Source organism: Mauremys mutica, chromosome 8 (genome assembly GCF_020497125.1).
Source record: "Mauremys mutica isolate MM-2020 ecotype Southern chromosome 8, ASM2049712v1, whole genome shotgun sequence".
Classification (NCBI taxonomy): domain Eukaryota; kingdom Metazoa; phylum Chordata; order Testudines; family Geoemydidae; genus Mauremys; species Mauremys mutica.
In genome coordinates this window covers 73288383-73309127 of record NC_059079.1, presented here as the reverse complement: position 1 = coordinate 73309127, position 20745 = coordinate 73288383, and the positions used below count along the sequence as shown (strand labels likewise).

Here is a 20745-nt window from a genome sequence, read left to right as displayed (position 1 = left end):
TCATGGCAGATCCCCGATTTCTACGAAACTGCGATGATGGGACCTTACCATATTCTTATAAACTGTGTTGTGCTAAAGACGCTGGGAAGAATGAATTAAACTTCCTATAAACGAATGGGCTGAGTAATACAGACGAGAATATCTTGTGTAATGACAACGCTGCGATTTTAATTTTAAGCAGTAATTTTGGTTTAGAGGGCTCAAAATCTGACCCGAACGCTTCCACCGGTGATTTTTTTCACTGACATATTCGAGGTGAAGTATATACTTTGATTTTTAAGTGAGCACACTGTGGTGTGATATTTATGAAATTTATAGAGTCGTTTATATTGCGATCTTTTCGGAGTAACTCTTTTTTCCCTGTGTTTGCTTGTGTGCAATTGCTGTTATCAGGTGCTCCAAGTTTGTTGGATTGTTGGCGCCTGCTGTTTAGTGGCAGATTTGTAGAAGCAAAAATTGTTTGTTCTATTCTATGCTATATAGATTCATATCTTTCCCTTTTCTGTGCAGTATCAGACCATCTTTCAATAGTGCATTAAGTATCTGTCACCTGTTTATTATCATCTCTCCAGGGGGAGAATTGCGTGTTTGTGTTTTGGCAGGGTTTTGATTTTGACTGCGATGTGACTGTGCAATCAAATTTTTCAGCCATAATTTACCTGCCTGGAATTTATGGCATGCTGTAGATATATTCCATTTTTTCTAATATCAATTTCTAATGAGACATTTCGGATATTTAAGGAGATACTTATTCAAAGAATTATTAAATGAGTCATTTTCCCATTCAATTTCACAATGAGTTAACGTCCTTAATCATCAGGGAACATGAATACCATTTCAAATCAAAGCGTGTAACAGAATGAGGTGTTAAATTTCATCATTTGTGATCAACCACCTAAAGAATCGTGATATATTAATTTGCAAAGTTTGTTTAAACTAATTGATTAGGACATATCTAAATCAATTAAAAACCGCATTTCCTCCAGCATAAAAGTTATGGTATCTAAAGAGGAATTATGAGAAAAGGACCTAATATGGTCACCTCTACATGAGGATTCTATAACAGTCCATCATACACTGAGAGAGTTTTTCATTTCTCGTATTTAACGCCCTCTTAATGTCCTTCCGTGTCTGTATCACTCTCTGAAGGTGAACATCTAATTCTGCATTAGCATGTAGAAAACAAAACCGCTCGGAATATCTGTTAGGTCACCGACAAGGAGCAAACATTGGGAATACTATTCTCTTTGCTTAGTGGTATAATACAGCATGTAAGAGATATTAATTTGAAAGAGACCGTCAGCTATTCCCATTATACACAATTATATATCTCAGGCATTCTGTTCTCACGGGTTGAAAATAACAAGTTTTATTGATAATAAGATGGAAATACAACTTTACAATCAATTACAAATATCCCTTAACGTGCAACAATAACATGCCTGTGGTATCATGGTTCTTCAATTGTCTATTTGAAGGGGAGTAAAGAAACCATGTGAGGCTCTGAATAATTCACAGAAAATCTGTACACCTACTTGGTGTTTTCATATTTGTATATCTTTGTGAGTCCCTGACACCAATAGACTTGCTTCATTCTGACAAAGAAAACTGACTGCGCACTCTAGTTATATAGCTAAATGGCACATCAGTATTTCAATAGCACCGTGATCTTTATGTAAAATAGATAATGAACTGTCCGCATTAAAACAACATAATCGAAAGACTCGTATGAGTTTATTTCTAATATAAACATCACTCGGTATACATAGCGCTAGAGACTTAAACTGACATTAAAAGGCGGATTTTTAAATCATTGCCTGCAGTTATTGGTTGAGACTCTGAGCGCCGCTGTTGACCTATCAGGTGGAGAAACGCGCTGAGAGATCCAGCCAGCCCAGCCCCGCAGTTACACAGCGCAAAACACTGAGAGATCACACTCACTCCGAGGGATTGTAAAGGGAACATGGCTGCAGGAATTTTATATAAAACAGTCTTGGTTAAAACATCAGTGGCTGCGGAAACAAAGGACTAAAGATAAGAGAAAATACTCTCAGCAGTGACCCGGGAATCGGGGTTTCATACCCATCGGAAGAGAAATGGCGGATACACAAAGGTTCCGGATCTGCAAAAAGAGAGTCCAGTTGTATTTAATGTTGGCTACCGTTTGGGAGGCGGTTTCTGGGCAAATTCGCTATTCGATTCCCGAGGAAATGCAGAAAGGCTCCATTGTGGGGAATATCGCAAAGGATCTGGGGTTGGATATAAAGGCGCTAACACATCACGGAGTCCTCATTGTTTCCACAGGTAGGACTCAGTATTTTGCTTTGAATCTTAAGAGCGGCCATTTAATCACCACAGAAAGGATAGACAGAGAGCAAATCTGTGGCCGGATCGAGAAGTGTCTCTTAATTTTTGAGGTTCTTATTGAGGATAAAGCGAAGCTTTTCGCAGTTGAAGTTGAAATCACAGATATTAATGACAATACTCCCACCTTCCAAGCGAAGGAGCTCGAGTTAAAAATTAGTGAGATTACAGCTGCGGGGACCCGTATTTCCCTGCAGGAGGCGCAGGATCCAGATGTGGGAATTAATTCCATCCAGAGCTATCAACTGAGTAATAACAAACACTTCTCTCTGGATGTGCAAACTGGATCTGATGGTGTTAAATATGCGGAACTAGTGCTGGAAAAGTCTCTGGACCGGGAAACGCAGACTGCCCATAAATTAACTCTCACGGCAGCTGACGGGGGAGATCCAGTCAGATCTGCCATTGCTCAGATCAGTGTTCTGGTTGTGGACGTCAATGACAATGCCCCGCTTTTTACTCAGCCGGTCTATAAAGTGAGTGTTTTGGAAAACACGCCTCGAGGGTCCTTGATAATTACAATACACGCCACTGACCGGGATGAAGGACAGAATTCTGAGGTGACTTTTTCATTTAGAAAAATTACAGAAAAGGCGTCTCAGATATTCCAGCTTCACCCTAGGACAGGAGAAATATCAACGATAGGTGACCTGGACTACGAGGAAGCTGCATTATATGAAATGGAAGTGGAGGCAAAGGATATTGGAGATCTCTCCGCCAGGTGTAAAGTTCTGATAACGGTAATTGATGTAAATGATAATACCCCGAAAATTGCAATCACTTCCCTGTTCAACTCAGTCTCTGAAGATTCTCCCCCCGGAACAGTAATCTCGATATTAAATTTGCGAGACGGAGATTCCGGCCAGAATGGTGAGGTCACGTGCTCCATACCAGCCAACCTTCCATTCCGGTTACAGAAGTCATTTGGCAATTACTACAGTTTAGTGACTGACACATCACTGGACAGGGAGCATATCTCGAATTACAGTGTAACTATCACAACCACAGACCGAGGGACTCCTCCTTTATCCTCAATAGCAACAATTTTAGTACAGCTTTCAGACATAAACGACAACGCTCCTATCTTCAGCCAGACATCCTACACGTTGCACATCACAGAGAACAATCGCAGAGGAGCTTCCCTTTGTTCCCTGAAAGCGAATGATTCAGACTTGGAGGAGAACGCCCGAGTCACCTACTCTATTAATGAAGGACATATAAATGAAGCTCCGCTCTCCTCCTCCATCTCCATTAACTCCGAGACCGGGGCTCTCTACGCTCTGCGCTCCTTCGATTACGAGCAGTTCCGGGAGATTCGGTTCCAAGTGCAGGCTCAGGATGGGGGTTCCCCACCTCTCAGCAGTAATGTCTCCGTCACTCTCTTTATACTGGATCAGAATGACAACAGTCCGCACATCTTACACCCCTCCTTTCCCACCGATGGCTCCACGGGAGTGGAGTTGGCCCCTCGCTCCTCCGAGCCGGGTTACCTGGTCACTAAGGTGGTGGCGGTGGATGCAGACTCCGGGCAGAACGCCTGGCTCTCCTACCAGCTGCTGAAGGCTACAGAGCCGGGGCTCTTCTCTGTGGGACTCCACAGCGGCGAGATCAGGACGGCGCGCTACTTTCTCGACAAAGATGCGCTCAAGCAAAGTCTGGTGGTTTTAGTGAAGGACAACGGGCAGCCTCCTCTCTCTGCCACGGCCACTGTGACGGTGGTGGTGGCTGACAGCATCCCCGAAATCCTCTCCGATTTAAGCACCCTCTCAGCTCCTGTAGACCCCCAATCCAGCCTCACCTTGTATTTGGTGATCGCTGTGGCTTCCGTTTCCTGCTTGTTCTTTACCTTTACCATAGTGTTAGTGGCCCTGAGGCTCCGCCGGTGGAGAAACTCGCAGCTGTTTGACTCCTCGAGTGTGACGTTCAGTGGAGTTCCCGTCTCGCAGTTTGTGGGGCTCGATGGAGTCAGAGCTTTTCTTCATTCCTACTCACATGAGGTTTCTCTCACTATGGACTCCAGAAAGAGCCAGTTCAACGTTACCAAATCAAACTATGCAAATACTCGGACCAGTGATCAGACGTATATGATAAAGGATCCTATTCTAGTTACTGAAGATTTAAACATTAGTAACGGGGATCTGACCTCCATTCAGGTGAGCTAACATAATCGGTCTTTTTGCTATTAGTTTATGGTATATAAGTTTAGTCTTCCTCGTGGACTGTGCAATTAGTTTAAAAGTATGGATTAAAGAGGACTGAATTTGCATTATTGAGGTTAGTGAGAGTTCTGCCATTGACTTCAATAAGTGTAGTATCAAGCCCTCTGTGACTGAGAAAATGCAGTGTACATATGGCTTGCTCTAGGGGAGGAGGGTATTATTGTGTCTTGATTACTTATGAATAGGGCGGTACCAAATTCATGGTCCATTTCGGTCAATTTCAGGGTCATAGGATTTTTAAAATAGTAAATTTCATGATTTCAGCCATTTAAATCTGAAATTTCATGGTGTTGTAATAGTAGGGGTTCTGACCAAAAAAGGAGTTGTGGGGCAGAGAGGTCACAAGATTATTGTAGGGGGAGTTGCAGTGGCAATACCACACCATGACATCCTTACTTCTGTGCTGCTGCTGGCAGCGCTGCCTTCAGAGCTGTGTAGCTGGAGAATGGCGGCTGCTGGCCGGCAGCCCAGCTCTGAAGGCAGAGCGGCCACCAGCAGCAGCACAGAAGGAAGGATGTCATGGTGTGGTATTGCCACCCTTACTTCTGCACTGCTGTATGCAGAATTGGGCCCTCAGTCAGTAGCTGCCACTCTCTGGCCACCCATCTCTGAAGGCAGCAGCGCAGAAATAAGGGTGCCCCCCTTACTTCTGTGCTGCTGCTGGCAGGGCATTCCTTGCCAACAGCCACTGCTCTCCAGTGGCCCAGCTCTGAAGGCAGTGCAGAAGTAAGAGTGACAATACCGCAAGCCCCCTACAACTCCCTTTTGGGTCAGGACCCCCAATTTCTCCCCCCATGAAATCAGTATATAGGGTAAAAGCACACAAAAGACCAGATTTCCCAGGAGGAGACCAGATTTCATAGTCCATGATGTGTTTTTCATAGCTGTGAATTTGGTAGGACCTTACTTGTGAAATATACACCATTTGTTTCACAATGGCACAAACATCCTTTTCCTTTATTATTTTAAATGAAATTACTCTTTATGGAACATTTGTTTTAAACAACATTATCTTTTTAAGATTTCTTGAGACTCAGTTTGGGAAGTTATAAATATACAGATATTTCTGAGTATGTAAAATACTAAGGTTAGTGGAAGGCACATTGATGAGATGTTGAGCTTTAAATCTACCCCACTGCAGGGGCAACAATAATTTTTCTCACACAGTTAATTTAATCCCACTGTCATATGACTTCAATTTCTTTTTATTGCTGTAATCTAGCATTATGTTAGTGCAGAATTATGCTGATTAATTAATATGAAGTTCTTTCCAGTTATCTGCAGCACTGATTTTCTTGTTTCCAATATTCTGGCCTTTGCAAGTTAAATGTTGTGGGTGAAGATCTACTCATCAGGTTTTATTGTCGTTGCTTTCATTTTAATTAGAGATAAGTTCTGGCACCTGTTTTTAATGTTTAGAAAAGACAATTTCTTAAATTTCCATATAGAGGCACTGATTCAGCTGACCTAGAATCTTTAGATCTTTGTACTTGGAATGAAGATATACTGATTGTCTCTAGAATCATATCAAATGAGACGAAAAATGAAGGATTTATGTGGAAGTAAAAGGAAATAAAGTTGTGTTTGTCTGTTTATAAACAGTTATATAGATGTAGTAATATTTATGTATGTTTCAATGTAGGTATCTTTCATTTGAAAATGACAATTTAACTTTATGTATGCAAAGTTGTAGAGCAGTGGTTCTCAAAGCCGGTCCGCCGCTTGCTCAGGGAAAGCCTCTAGGGGGCCGGGCCAATTTGTTTACCTGACACATCTGCAGGTTCGGCCAATCACGGCTCCCACTGGCCGCAGTTCACCACTCCAGGCCAATGGGGGCTGCAGGAAGTGGCGCGGGCTGAGGGATATGCTGGCCGCCCTTCCCACAGCCCCCATTGGCCTGGAGCAGCGAACCACAGCCAGTGGGAGCCGGGATCGGCAGAACCTGTGGATGCAGCAGGTAAATAAACTGTCCCCGCCCGCCAGGGGCTTTCCCTGAACAAGCAGCAGACTGGCTTTGAGAACCACTGTTGTAGAGTTCTTGGCCCAAGAACGTGAGACCGACAAAGAGGATGAGGTACTATCTTTCATTCGATCAACTTTTGTTGGTGAGAGAGACAAGCTATCGAGTTTACACAGAAATCTTCTTTAAGTCTGGGAAATGTACTCAGAGTGTCACAACTAAATACAAGTTGGAACAGATTGTTTAGCATAAGTAGTTATTAAAATAAAAGCAATGACAATAAAACCTGATGAGTAAATAATTATGAAATTATTTGTTTGTTTGAAACCCAGGCTATAACACTGCTTACTTGGGATTCAAATGTTATCTTAATCATGAGTTACCTTAAAGCTTCTGATTCTTTGTATGTTGAACTGCTGTCATTAATGTTACCAAAATATCGGGTCTGCCTAGCTGAGAGCCAATAACAGCCTGACAGGGATAAGGAAAAATTCTTTATTCTGCAGAAGAAAGGAGAGCTCTGTAATAGATACAGAAGACTCTGCCTGACACAAGTTTTACAGATCTTTTATACACATTTAGACAAAGACATGCCGTGTTAACACTTGATTGGTAGTTACCAGACCCTGTGAAACCATTATCTGGTCAGGGAAAACTGGCTTGGAGCAAGATTTTTCTGCTTTGCGGCAGAAGAGAAAGGCTAGTTGAAAAGTTCAGGGTACTGTGTACGTGAGGCTTTTGGAGGCTTCTGCCTCCACCTACTGGCCATTTGCAAAACTATTAAAAGGGGCGGGCACCAAATAGCTTTCACAGTTCCCCCTTCAGGCCTGATAAGTTCAGATTGTCAGGCCCGTTACGTAATTTATGATCAAGCTGAAGAGACAGGTATTGGGTTGTCTTACGGACAGCAGAGCCTTTGGTTACAGTATTACACAGACATTTTGCATATCGAATCATTATCCAAATAACACATAGGAAAGAACAGACAGAAAACAATCCATTTAACAATTGTACGGAAAAGGCCAGTGAACCAAGACCCAATGTATGGGAGGAGGTTCTCAAAACTAAAGGTGTGATCAAGAGATACAGCATGAAATACAACAGCAGCATTCTTAATAGCTTGTAAATCCTTTTCAATTAAGCCAGAGTGATTAACATAAAAGCAACATTTTTCTCCAATGCAAGCACAAGCCCCCCCTATTTCAGCATTCATGGCATCTAACACATGTCTATTTTGCAAAGCCACTTCTGGGCCAGTCGCTGCAAGGATTCAACCGCTGGTTGGGGGGTTGGCATGTACAAAGGGCAAACTAAAAGCAAGTAACCATTGTCCCGCCACCCAGAAATTCATAGTCAGTAAAAGTCTCAGGGCTTATTCCGTTGCAACAGGAGCTTTAGTCCCTCGAGAGGCTCAGCCTTCCAGGTATCGTCTGCTTCAGGCTCTTCCAGGTCGCGGTGGGAAGAGCTGGCGGGGCTCCCTCGAGGTCCGGAGTCGTCTGCTTCTGGCCCCGGCCTAGGGGCTAGTTTGACTCGGGTGTAATGAATCCAAGTGTTACGCTCTCGCACTCGAACATATCCCTGTGGTAGCCAAGTCCAGGTCAGTTGTTCTGCTCTCCCGGTCTCTGGGTCTGTCCATGTAAATGCGAAGATATCCCAGCTGTCTTGATCTAGAGGAATAGTCTCGTCTGAGTCGTTCAGGCAGGTTCATTGGGCTCGCAGGCAGGATTGTGTCCTCGGTAGCCTGGGTTAATGCGGCACATAGCTGGGGGAGTTGATTCTGAGGCAACCGAAGAATGATTTTATCATCTGAAAGGAAAATCTGAGCGCGTAATTTACACAGCAAGTCTCTGCCTAGAAGATTAACTGGGCTGTCAGGAGCTAACAAAAATGCATGGGAGGCTGAGACACCAGAGATTTCTACAGCAGCCTCCTGCAATACAGAACACTCAAATGGCTTTCCGCCTATACCCATTACTGGAATGCGTTTATCTGTGAGGTTTCCTTCCTTTGGCTTGGCAATAACAGTGGAAAGGGCAGCCCCCGAGTCCAAAAGACAAGAATAAGCGGTTCCTCCCAGAGTTAAACGGACCTGGGGGTCTGTGGAGGAACAAACATAAGTGGTAAAGTCATTTGAGTAGGTAACAAGTGGACCCCCGGGTCACCGTCATTCCTCACTATTGACAGCGTCTGTTCTTTCCACTTCCATCTGATATCGAGGTCGGGGCTGTCATCCGGTACGTCGGTTTGGGCACTCTCTCCTCCAGTGACCAAGTTGCTTACAGTAATGGCATATATCATTAGCACGGCTTGGGGCCCCCCCATAATCTGCCTTCGGTTGCCACTTGGGGGTTCCCCACCTCCCTCCTTGTCTTTCGCTCCCCGTGTTCACAAGGGCTGCTAGCATTCTCACCTGTTTGGTCTCTTGAATTTTTTCTCTTGTGTGATACACACGGGTGGCTAAGCTTACCAGTTCCTCCAGGGACTTTCCCTCAGCGCCTTTGAGCTGCTGCAACCGCTGCTTAATGTCCGGAGCTGAATGAGAGATAAAAATAAGCCTGACCGTGGACTGTGTGTCCGCAGCCTTGGGGACTATATTAGTAAAAGTACAAAATGCTTTACACAGTCTCTCATAAAAGTCAGAAGGGTGTTCTTCTTTCCCTTGCACAGTATTATGGACTTTTGACCAATCTAGAGTTCTTTCTCCTGCTTGTTTTATACCTGTCAAAACATGGGTTAGGAATTTCTTTAAGTTTGCCTGGTGGGTTGAATTATTCAGATTCCATTGGGTAGGGTTAGTAAGAGCTATCAAATCATGCCTGTCACCGGCAGCCTCCGCTGCCTCCCGGGCCCCCTTAGAATCTGCTCTTTCTCCTCCGTGCGCAGTAGGCAATCTAAAAGTTGGCCCACGTCTTGCCAATCAGGATTATGAGACTGAAAAATAGCACGGAATCGCCTGTGAACGATGTCCGGGTTGTCTCTGAGGCGAGGCGTAGTGTTTTGCCAGTTCATAAGATCTGCTGTAGTAAAAGGGACATGTACATAACGGTCTACAACCTCTCCATCCATAATGGGTACCGGGATGGTCCGAAGGGGTGCCTGGGTTTTAACCGCATACTCCCCATAGACTACTCCCTGTCTCGTACGAGACGGACTAATGGTGGTAGACAGAACAGAAGTGTACCCACTACCCGTCGCTCCACTAGTCGATTCATTAACTTGAATTGTGGTTGCCTCAGTCTTCGGTGGGGGGACCACTGTCTTGGGCCCCGTAGACAAGGAAACCTGATCCGCCACAACCCGTGCTATTGCTGCCGAGGGTGACCGCGGTCTAGGACAATACATGGGGTGGGGGGTATCTTCCCAACAATCGGCTTCACTTGGGGCAGAAGCTTTTGGGAATAGAGGGGCCTGGATTTTTATCTTCTTTAAACGACGATGAGCCTCATCGTACCACAAAAACCAATAGTCCATTTGACCAGGCGCTTGATTCTAATATCAGGCGCAAAGGAGTTAAATAAGTCAGAATATCAAAGGATCCAAATTCGGGCCATGCACTCCCCAGGGTTGGCCAGTCCTGGGTGCAAAGTTGTACAAAGCGCTTCCTTGATATACCTTTCTGAACACCGGGTAAAGGCCATTTACTTAACATATAATCTAAAGGGCTATCCTTAGAGGGTTTTTCCAGAGACCACCCATCTGTCTGCTGACACTCAACCTGAAAAGAGAATTACTCAGAGATCAGTGGGAATTACAGTCTAATCCAGGTTTTCCTACTTCTATTACACTGTCCGTTACAGGGGACGGGACAGAAGGATCTCAATACAACCTCAGAGCTTCATCGCACACATGGCTTCCACTCTGAGGAATTACGAACGAGAAGTTCAGTTCCGCCCACACACCTAACGCCCAAATGAACAGAGCAGAAAAACAACAGTAACCGGTTAAACAGAACAGAACCAGAACCAGATAGTGTTTCCTTATCCTATTAGGGCTCACCTTATCGGAACATGAACCCCAGGGGCCGCGGTGAAACAGAGAAAGAGGGGCCAAACACCCCGTTGGCACCATTCCCAGTTCACCGCAGCCATCCAGAGTCCAATGTCCGAGCTAGGAGAATCCCATCTGGGTCGCCAGAAACTGTTACCGAAATATCGGGTCTGCCTAGCTGAGAGCCAATAACAGCCTGACAGGGATAAGGAAAATGCTTTATTCTGCAGAAGAAAGGAGAGCTCTGTAATAGATACAGAAGACTCTGCCTGACACAAGTTTTACAGATCTTTTATACACATTTAGACAAAGACATGTCATGTTAACACTTGATTGGTAGTTACCAGACCCCGTGAAACCGTTATCTGGTCAGGGAAAACTGGCTTGGAGCAAGATTTTTCTGCTTTGCGGCAGAAGAGAAAGGCTAGTTGAAAAGTTCAGGGTACTGTGTATGTGAGGCTTTTGGAGGCTTCTGCCTCCACCTACTGGCCGTTTGCAAAACTATTAAAAGGGCGGGGGGGGCACCAAATAGCTTTCACATTAAGAACATCATAATATGTGAATAAGAACATCATCATATACATCATATAACAGCTTATATAGTGCCTTCTAACCAGGGATCTCATTGTGCATTACAGATAATAATTATTTAATTAAGATTCCCAACAATCCTGCGAGGTAGGAAATGTATATTCTACATATTTGACAGATGAGGAAGCTGAGACACAGACTGAGATTGAGCTTTTCAAACTTCTAAACACATAAACCTATATTAAGGCATTAAGTGGGGGGCCTCATTTGGTAGGTTCTGAGCTCCACAAATCCTAATGACATCAATGGGAGCTACAGATTCTCAAAATCTCTCAAAATTAAGCTGTAACGCTGCCTGCAATGATTCAAGAGTGTGAGTACCAACCTCAGGGCAGACTGTTTGGAAAAGGAAATTGGTTTATTTACAAAGTTAAAGCAGGTAAACATATATACAAGATGAGTTATAATCTTAAATTTCAAAAGGTAAATGAATCTTATATAATCAGCAACCTCTATATGTCCTTTAGGGCTAATCCATGCTAAGCAGCTTTGGAATCTCTTGCTTATGCATAGAAACACTTCCTCCCCATACTCTAAGCAGCTAGTTCCTTTTGTTTGGGGTTTTTGTCCACCTCCTGTCATGTGCTCTAAACTGCAAACTCAGCTGATGGGAGGAGGCCACTTCATGGCACATCTTCAGGGGAAGGAGGCAGAACAACAACAGTGTCCTCCTGTTGATGGTAGGTAGGAAAATTCCAGTTGTAATATCTCACTATAGTCTGTTTGATATTGATAGACCTTTTCTTTTAGGAAGGGAGTTAAGATCAGCCGTTCACATTAATTAATGTCTCTTTCCTGAATGATGATTTACACAGTCATAGAGGCTCATACTACTACCACTTAAATATTACCTTACAATATGGGATACAGATGTTATAAGTGAGATCAATGCATGCAGCAACTCACAAGCATTCAATAAATTCTGCTACTCCTGATGTAGCCATTTGGCTCAATCAACTTCAGGCGAAATTGTAGTTGATGCTCTACACCAGCCAGATGAAAGAAGAAGAAATTCTAAAAACTAAACACATTCTTATCATTCTAATACTTTTTTTAACAATACTGACACACACATGAGCCACACTGATTCCAGTTATGTATTTGTCAGTGTTAGACTTGGGGACCTTCGCATCAGTTGACACATGGTTTGCCAGCATCACTTATTTATATTTCGTATCAGAGGGGTAGCCGTGTTAGTCTGGTTCTGTAAAAGCAGCAAAGAATCCTGTGGCACCTTCTTGCATCTGAAGAAGTGGGTATTCACCCATGAAAGCTCATGCTGCAAAACGTCTGTTAGTCTATAAGGTGCCACAGGATTCTTTGCTGCTTTTATTTATATTTATAATGATGGATTTACATCTAAGTCAGAAAATTTTGGCCTAAGCATCTTTCCAAATGTCACACTGTCAAGCTGTCTGTAGTGGACGAAGAGCATTACAATCAGGTTCCAAAAGGTAGTACAAGCTATTGTAATATGCAAACCCTATATTTCCTCTAGGGCTAACTCAGGCTAAGCAACTGGGGGTCCCTTGCTTATGCTTAGAAATTCTGACCTTTCCAAAGTGCAAGGAGCATAGAGATCCATTTTCTTCTTGTCTGGGATTTTTATTGTCTTCCCCTCAGAGTTCAAGCTGATGGGATGAGTTCATGCTCATGTCTCCTCTTCATGGGGGAGTGGGGAGAGGAGTGCAATTAATGAAGTATTTGATGTTTCACAATGCCTCATTTGGTTTCAGTGGTTCTTCTTGAGGGCAAGACCTAACACCTTCTGTGGAAGTCAGCATTTCACATTAGTTAATGCTTCTTTCCTGTTTGGTGAGTTACAGTTACAGAGGATTACAGTGCAAACACTCAATATAACCTTATAACATGGGGTACAGACGTTATAAGTGAGATTAATATGTACAGCATCCTACAAGCATTTCATAAAGTCTAAGCACTAAACACATTCTTATAAATTTAACTTCTGTTTTAACAATGCTAACACACAGGTAAGCCAGTCTGGTTTTCAATTATGTATGGCTCAGTGTTCAGTTTAGACCTAGGGGCCTTGTAATGAGATGGTACCTGGTCTGCCAGTGTCACACACAGAGAAGAATTTTGTGTTCACACTGCTGCTTAACTTTAATAACTCCTCTCGCTCGCTGATGTATTTCTAGAGAGCAATCATATCTCCCCTCAGCCTTCTTTTGGTTAGTCTAAACAAGCCAAGCTCTTTCAGTCTCCTTTCATAAGGTAGGTTTTCCATTTATTGTATCATCCTAGTAGCCTTTCTCTGCACCTGTTCTAATTTGAATTCATCTTTCTTAAACATGGGAGACAGATGAATTCAAACTGTTCTTAAACATGGGATATCAGAATTGCACACAGGATTCCAGATGAGGTCTCACCAGTGCCTTGTATAATGGTACTAACACTTCCCTATCTCTACTCAAAATATCTTGCCTGATGCATCCTAGGACAGCATTAACCTTTTTCATGGCTGTATCATATGTCTGGCTCATACACATCCTGTGATTAACCAATACATCCTGGTCTTTCTCCTCGTCTATTACTTCCAACTGATAAGTCCCCAGCTTTTAGCAAAAATTATTGATGTTAGTCCCTAAGTCCCTATCTTGTACGTCACACTATTAAATTTCATCCTATTTTTTTATTACTCCAGTTTTCAAGGTTGTCCAGATCTTCTTGTATGATATTCTGGTCCTCCTCTGTGTTGCCAATACCTCCCAACTTTATGTCATCCACAAAATTTATTAGCACATTCCCACTTTTTGTGCCAAGGTAAGTAATAAAAATGTTACTCCACTAGTAACCTCCCTCCTGGGGCTTTTGTGAGCTTGATATTTATGGAAGAGTGCCTCGCTCTCTTCTGTCCAACAAGGAGTTAATGCTTTCATTAAGCCCCATGCAATGCTCATTTGGTGGCTAATATTAGTAGGCCTACAAAGTGGTGGTAATTAGCTGAATATAATGGAATCTGGTTTATTGAGCCTTCTACAATCACCACATAGCTGGGCCAGTCAGCAGACTGTAGATTCCAGGGCAGTTGCAGGAAAGATTGAATGAGTGAAAATTGTAGGCCTATGCAAACCATGACTGTGTTTGCTCTTGGCAAAGTCATTGAGAATTGGCCTTTTCAATGGTATTGTGTGACCACAGATGTCACGTGACACAAAAAAATGTCAGGAGTATAGCATTGCCTCCATCCAGCTGCTCTGAACATGCCACAGTAGTTGGCATTGGAGAGGAGGTGCTGGTCTTCAGTGAAAGCCCAGGATGTGCTCCAGCATGGTTGTTCTTGTATAGCCCCATAGGCTATGGTGGCTATTGAAATCACCTACATAGATGGTAGGATGGCTTGGTGTTGGTAAAACTGGATATGACCATTCCATTGACAGTGGCTTGTATAAGTTAATGACTGTTAGATAGCCATTTTTTATGGTGATTGAGTAGGGGTTCATAATAGGTAGGACTTTCATGGAATCTTTAAGGTCATATTTTATGTACATCATAAGTCCATATGTAGGGTGATGGCATGCAGATATGTGGACTCTATTGATCTTCTATCACTGGCCTTCACTCTCCAGGTGTGTTTCTTGTACCTAAAGGACATAGATGTTTTGAATCTGCAGGATCATTGTGAGGTAATCACACTTTGCATTATATAGGCCCTCAATGTTGAGCTGCACAATTTGAAGCAATGGGCCTATTTGAAGGTTTGGCCCTGACATGGGCCATTATTGCCATTCTGTTTCTGACTGGCAGGTCATTTAAGGACCTCTGGTCATTGATTTGATAACATTCTTTGTGCTTTCACACATAATAGAGAAGGTTGTGTGACAGTTATCATCTCCTCCAGTTTATATGTATTTTAAAATATGTATTCTTCATCTGTAAATTACACAAGTATCTATCAATTTTGTGGATTTATGGAATAATGTTTGTTATTTGTTTGGATTAGGAGAATATTTTTCCTCTCTTGTGAAATTTTCCCTGCTTATTTGAATTTTAACACACATAAATGCTTTTACCATGTTTAAAATTCTACATTTTCAAATAAAATGTGGATGTTTAAAGAAGACTCCCTGATTAGAGGACCTCTCAACTTTAAAAGAAATAATCTACTTTAATATTCAATCTACAACTTTAATTCAGTCCCATACATACATAGCATTATCTAGCCTGTTCTGATATATATACTGTAAATGTAATAAATACAGAATTATGGAGCTAGCATAATAAATCCTATTATTTTAACATATCAGATTAATTTCTATATGTTTTTGTTCATGTCTTCTTGTTAGGCCTAAACACATTTTAATGTTTGATTGAAAGTTTCTTCTGCGGGCTATATAATTACTTTATAATAATTATTAATAAGAATACAGAAAAGTTTCTCACACATCTTTCTAGTAGTTTCTTTAAGGACAGTCATTTTCTGACATCATATATGTGTTTAGTCAATAGATGAAATGCTTTGGTGTGAGGTATTGCAATGGATTCTGACAACTAACTAAAGAAATTTATTGAAGACCTGCATTGTGTCCCTTCACCTACTGATATTTTTTGAAGAATAATGTTATGTCAATATTTTCACAATTCCATAAAATGTTTCTTATTTGGAGTACCTAATATTTCTATTGATAACTGTTTGTTTTGTTCATAAGGAAATGTCCTCTTTGGTATCTGACTTAGATTATAATATGGAATGCCTATAAGAAAAAAAAAGTAAAATCTCTTATTTTTAGTTATCTCATAATTTTTGTACTCTCTATATTGGTCTGTTCTCTTCAGATCATCTCTGTGATACTTCACACTTATATACTCCCTTCCATGCAAGCATTTTAAGAGGCTTGATCCAAAAACCTATTGAAGTCAGTGGGATTCTTATTTTTATTGATTTCAGTGGTCCTTGGATCATGCTCACAGTAAACTACAAACAATTAATTAATTTAGTCTCACAACAATCCTGTGAATTAGGAAAAGTATATTATTCCCAAATTAGCTACGAGAAAGCTCAGGCACAGATAGGTTAAATCAAAATGTTCAAACATTGTTATTAGGCATGTGAATCAATATTTAGTCAATTATATAAAAGGCCTCATATTCCTTTTCCAATCCTCTGGGCTATAATCTAGGTGGGGACTCACAGATCCCCAATAAAGTGAGCGGCAGCTGAAGTTGCTCAGTGTCGCTGACAATCAAGACACTTATTTAGGCTCTTCAGTATGGATTTAGGTACCTAACTTGAAGGCTCCAAATTTGAAAAATTTGGACTAATTAACTTTCCAAATGTTGCACCTAGCAGGGGCGCTGCCGCGCTGGTACAGCAGGGACCTATGGACCATGGCCTTTCAGATCCGTCCACTTTTTTCGCCAGGGCGCGGCCCCCTGCCCTTCCTCTTCCCCCTGAGGTCCCCCCCTCCGTCAAGCCGCTCGGAACAGAAGCTGGAGCTGGCCAAGACAACAGCTGCCTGGGGAACCGGAGTCGGGGATCCTCCACCTGCCCGGGCCGGGGGAGCCGAGAGCAGCCCATGTCCCCGCCCAGGACAGATGGATGGTCCTCGGCTCCCCACAGCTGCCCGGGTGGCTCTTCGGCATCCTAGGCCAGGCGGGAAGCCGGACCCGGGTAGGGATAAGAACCGCGCGAGCAGCTCTGGGGAGCCAACGCGGACCTTCCACCTGCAGTGGGCAGGGGTCCCGCGAGACGGAGACAGGACACCGGGGGATGCTCTCGGCCCTCCCACCCTCAGCAGGTGGAGGGGCCAGGGCTCCGTGATTCGGCTAGGCCGGGGCGGGGCCTCGTGGGCAAAGTAGGGGGCGGGGCCTCCCCGCCTTTACGAAAACTCAGCCCCTGCCTAGGAGTTTTGTGTCGGAGCTGGGAAGGGAACTGTTTCTCCAGGAAGAAATCCTGACACCACCGAAGCAATAAAATATTTGCCGTTGATCTCTGTGGGAACAGTATTATACCTTACGTCCCAGGCCTCGTTCATACACATACCGGAAGATAATTTTAGAAATAAAATAAGAATGGATATATCTAGCCGTGAACAAAGGGTTTTAGGTAAGATAGTTTCATCTTCAGAGAAGCATACTTTGAATTTACTTAATACATTCCATTTTCAGCCTCCAACATAATTAACGTTCTCTGCTCTCTAGTGACGAAAATCATGTTATCGCCCATGGCAACAACAGAAATTTACAAATAATCTAACCGAATGAGGATATGAGGGAAGTAAACTGCCTCACCTGAAATTACTTATAAGGCAGAAAATGCATGTAATGGCATATTATTACACCAAACAGACACATGCTGTATTTTAAATCAAGAGGGTAAAGAAGTCGGTTGTACTCTTGAAAGGAAAACTAAATTTGCAACATTCCGATGAGAATCTTACCTTCGGAGTTGGTTCATTATAAACTGACCTGGTCTGCGGAGTTTCCACTTCTCAGATCTTGATGATTTTTTAACTCTCAGCAAATAGTTTATGAAAGAACTTATGCTTAGTGATATTGCGGGATCTTGTGTATTTCCGTCTCCGGATGTGAGCAGTTCACCTGCAGTTCCCTCACTAAGACTCAGGGTGCCGCTGTTGGCCAATGAGGAGGCAGGGCTGCAGCTGGAGACCTATTGCACCGAGCCTCTTGCAAAGCGATTGCATTATTACACTTATTACACTGCAGATCTCTGAAGAAACGCAGCAGAAAGACACAGTGTCGCGGAAAAACCAGATCCTCTCGGCTTGCTATAATCTAGCAGGGGAATACATTTCATTTATAGTTTATTACCGACCCCGAGGATTCTTACAAGCCGAGGGAAATTTGGAACGGAGAATCGATTCAGAATAAAAGAGGCAAGGAAAACAGAGCCGAGAGTGCCTGATATGGAAACCAGACACAGAGAGCCGGGCTGGGCAGTTACAGGGCAAGTACTGTTGTTTTCCTTCTTATTCTCTTTGTTCTGCCGGGCGGTCTCGGAGCAGATTCGTTACTCCATTCCTGAGGAAATGGCCAAAGGTTCCCTTGTGGGGAATCTCGCTAAGGATTTGGGGTTAAATGGCAGAGAGCTGCCTCAGCGGAAGCTGCGTGTCAATTCGGAAAAGCCACACTTCAGTGTGAATGGGGAAAATGGCAATCTCTATGTGAACAACAGGATAGACAGGGAGGAGATATGCGGGAAATCACCGATTTGTTTCCTAAATTTAGAAGTTGTGGTTGAAAACCCTTTGAATGTTTTCCACGTGAATGTCGCAATCCAGGACATGAATGATAATGCACCGCGGTTTACTAAAAATAATATGGATTTAGAAATTAATGAATTAGCACAACCTGGTGCCCGATTTCCGCTAGAACCTGCGCAAGATCCCGATGTTGGAGCCAATTCACTGCGGGGTTACCAGCTCAGTCCAAATCGGTATTTTATCTTGAAACTGAAGGAAAATCCAGATGGCAAAAAGCAGGCAGAACTGGTGTTAGAGAAACCTTTGGATCGAGAGAAGCAGAGTTCGCATCACTTGATCCTGACTGCTGTGGATGGGGGAGATCCAGTCAGAACTGGAACAGCTCAGGTTAAAATAACTGTTACTGACGCTAATGACAACCCCCCTGTATTCACTGAAGAAATCTACAAAGTCAACCTGAAGGAAAATCTCCCAAAGGGCTCTTTAGTGCTCCAGGTTAAAGCCACTGATGAAGATGAAGGTTCATATGGCAAAATAACATATTATTTCAGCAACATACCGCAGAGTTCACGACATCTGTTTAGTTTAGATTCTGGTAACGGAATAATCACAACAAAAGGATTTGTGGATTTTGAAGAAGCAAATAATTATATAATGGGTGTAGAAGCGAGGGATGGGGGAGGTCTCACTGACCACTGCAAAGTTCATATAGAAATTCTGGATGAGAACGACAATACTCCCGAAATGACACTCACATCCGTGTACAGTCCAGTTCCCGAAGACTCAATGCCCGGCACAGTGATAGCTCTGATGAAAGCGCGTGACCGAGACGATGGAGGAAATGGAGAAGTCACCTGTCGCATTCAAGATAATTTGCCGTTTAAAATAATATCCTCCTCTAATAATTACTACAAGCTCCTCACAGACAGCCCCCTGGACCGGGAAAGGACCCCGGAGTACAATATCACAATCACAGCCACAGACAAAGGCTCTCCCCCGCTCTCCACCCAGAAAACCATCCTATTGCAGATCTCCGATGTCAATGACAACTCCCCTGTCTTTGAGAAAACTTCCTACACCGCCTATGTGCCAGAGAACAATCCCTCGGGGGCCTCTATTTTCAGTGTAGAAGCCTCAGACCGGGATCTGGACCAGAACGCCCGAGTCATTTACTCCGTCCTGAGCAGCAGCCTCGAGGAGGTGCCTCTCTCCTCCTACATCTCCATTAACTCCCAGACCGGAGCTATCTATGCCCAGCGCTCCTTCGACTACGAGCAATTCCGGGAGTTTGAAGTGCAAGTGCAGGCCCAAGACGGCGGGTCCCCGCCTCTCAGCAGCAATGTCACCGTCAGGGTGTTTATTCTGGATCAGAATGATAACGCCCCTCGCATCCTGTACCCTTCCCTGGGAGCCGATGGCTCCGCCTTGTTCGAGATGGTCCCTCGCTCGGCCGAGGCAGGTTATCTGGTGAGTAAGGTGGTGGCGGTGGATGCTGACTCAGGACACAATGCCTGGCTCTCCTACCATCTGTTCCAGGCCACGGAACCGACTCTGTTCAGCATGGGGCTGCACACCGGGGAGATCCGGACAGCCCGCGCCTTTGCGGACAGAGATGCTGTGAAGCACAGGCTGGTCACCCTGGTGAAGGACAACGGGCAGCCGCCTCTGTCAGCCACAGTGACTCTCAACCTGGTGTTTGCTGAGAACTTCCAAGAGGCTCTTCCGGAAATGAGCGACCAGTCGGGTGACTCGACACCTCAGTCTGATTTGCAGTTTTACTTGGTGTTGGCGTTAGCCTTTATCTCATTTTTATTTCTAATTACAATTATAGTGGTGATAATCATGAAAGTTAGAAGTTCAAAAGGCTCCTCTATTCTTCAGTATGTCAGGCCTGCTCTTTATTCCAAGGCTGATCCCAGATTCCTACCAGATTACGAAGCCGGGACCTTGCCGTATTCCTATAATTTGTGTTTGGCTACAGACTGTGGGCAAAATGGATTTAGCTTGCTTAAAAGTAGTGACCAGAACGTTACAGCTGAGAATATCCTTTGCAATGACAACTCTGGGATTTTACTTGTGAATAATTGTGGTTCTGAAGCACCCAAATCCGGGTCCGAAACTCTTCTCAAGGTGAGTTTTTGCAGTATCACGTTAGTTATGGTGTCTCTTATCTGATTTTAATTAAATTATTCAGACAATGAAAAATGATATTCATTACTGTGTATAATAATGTGAACTAAAGTATTTTTAGATTAATTCTATTTTTATAGTTGTGCGGTGTTTCACTTCGGTGTAGTACTGTAAATGTTTGGTACCAACCGATGGTTAGTGCCTATTGAACTGTGCAGCACTATGTCCAAAGTTCTGGTACTATTTTGCGTTGCTAATATAAATCTTGTAGCAGTAACTGAGATTTATGGAATGTGAAAATTATACTCTC

At 43.4% G+C, this 20745-nt stretch overlaps 1 protein-coding gene across 15 annotated transcripts in view; it reads left to right on the top strand.

Moving 5' to 3' along the window:
* Positions 1-20745, top strand: part of LOC123376084 (protocadherin gamma-A4-like) — a 360280-nt gene that overhangs the window by 163612 nt on the left and 175923 nt on the right. Inside the window, exon 1 of one of the 15 annotated variants that reach the window (XM_045027781.1) lies at positions 2056-4517. The exons of 13 other annotated variants lie outside the window; for them this stretch is intronic. In XM_045027781.1, the coding sequence (XP_044883716.1) occupies positions 2097-4517 (2421 nt within the window). In that variant the 5' untranslated portion in view covers positions 2056-2096. Of the gene's footprint in view, positions 1-2055; positions 4518-17868; positions 20436-20745 lie in introns of those variants that run through there. One more of the 15 variants, XM_045027773.1, reaches the window with a different exon arrangement.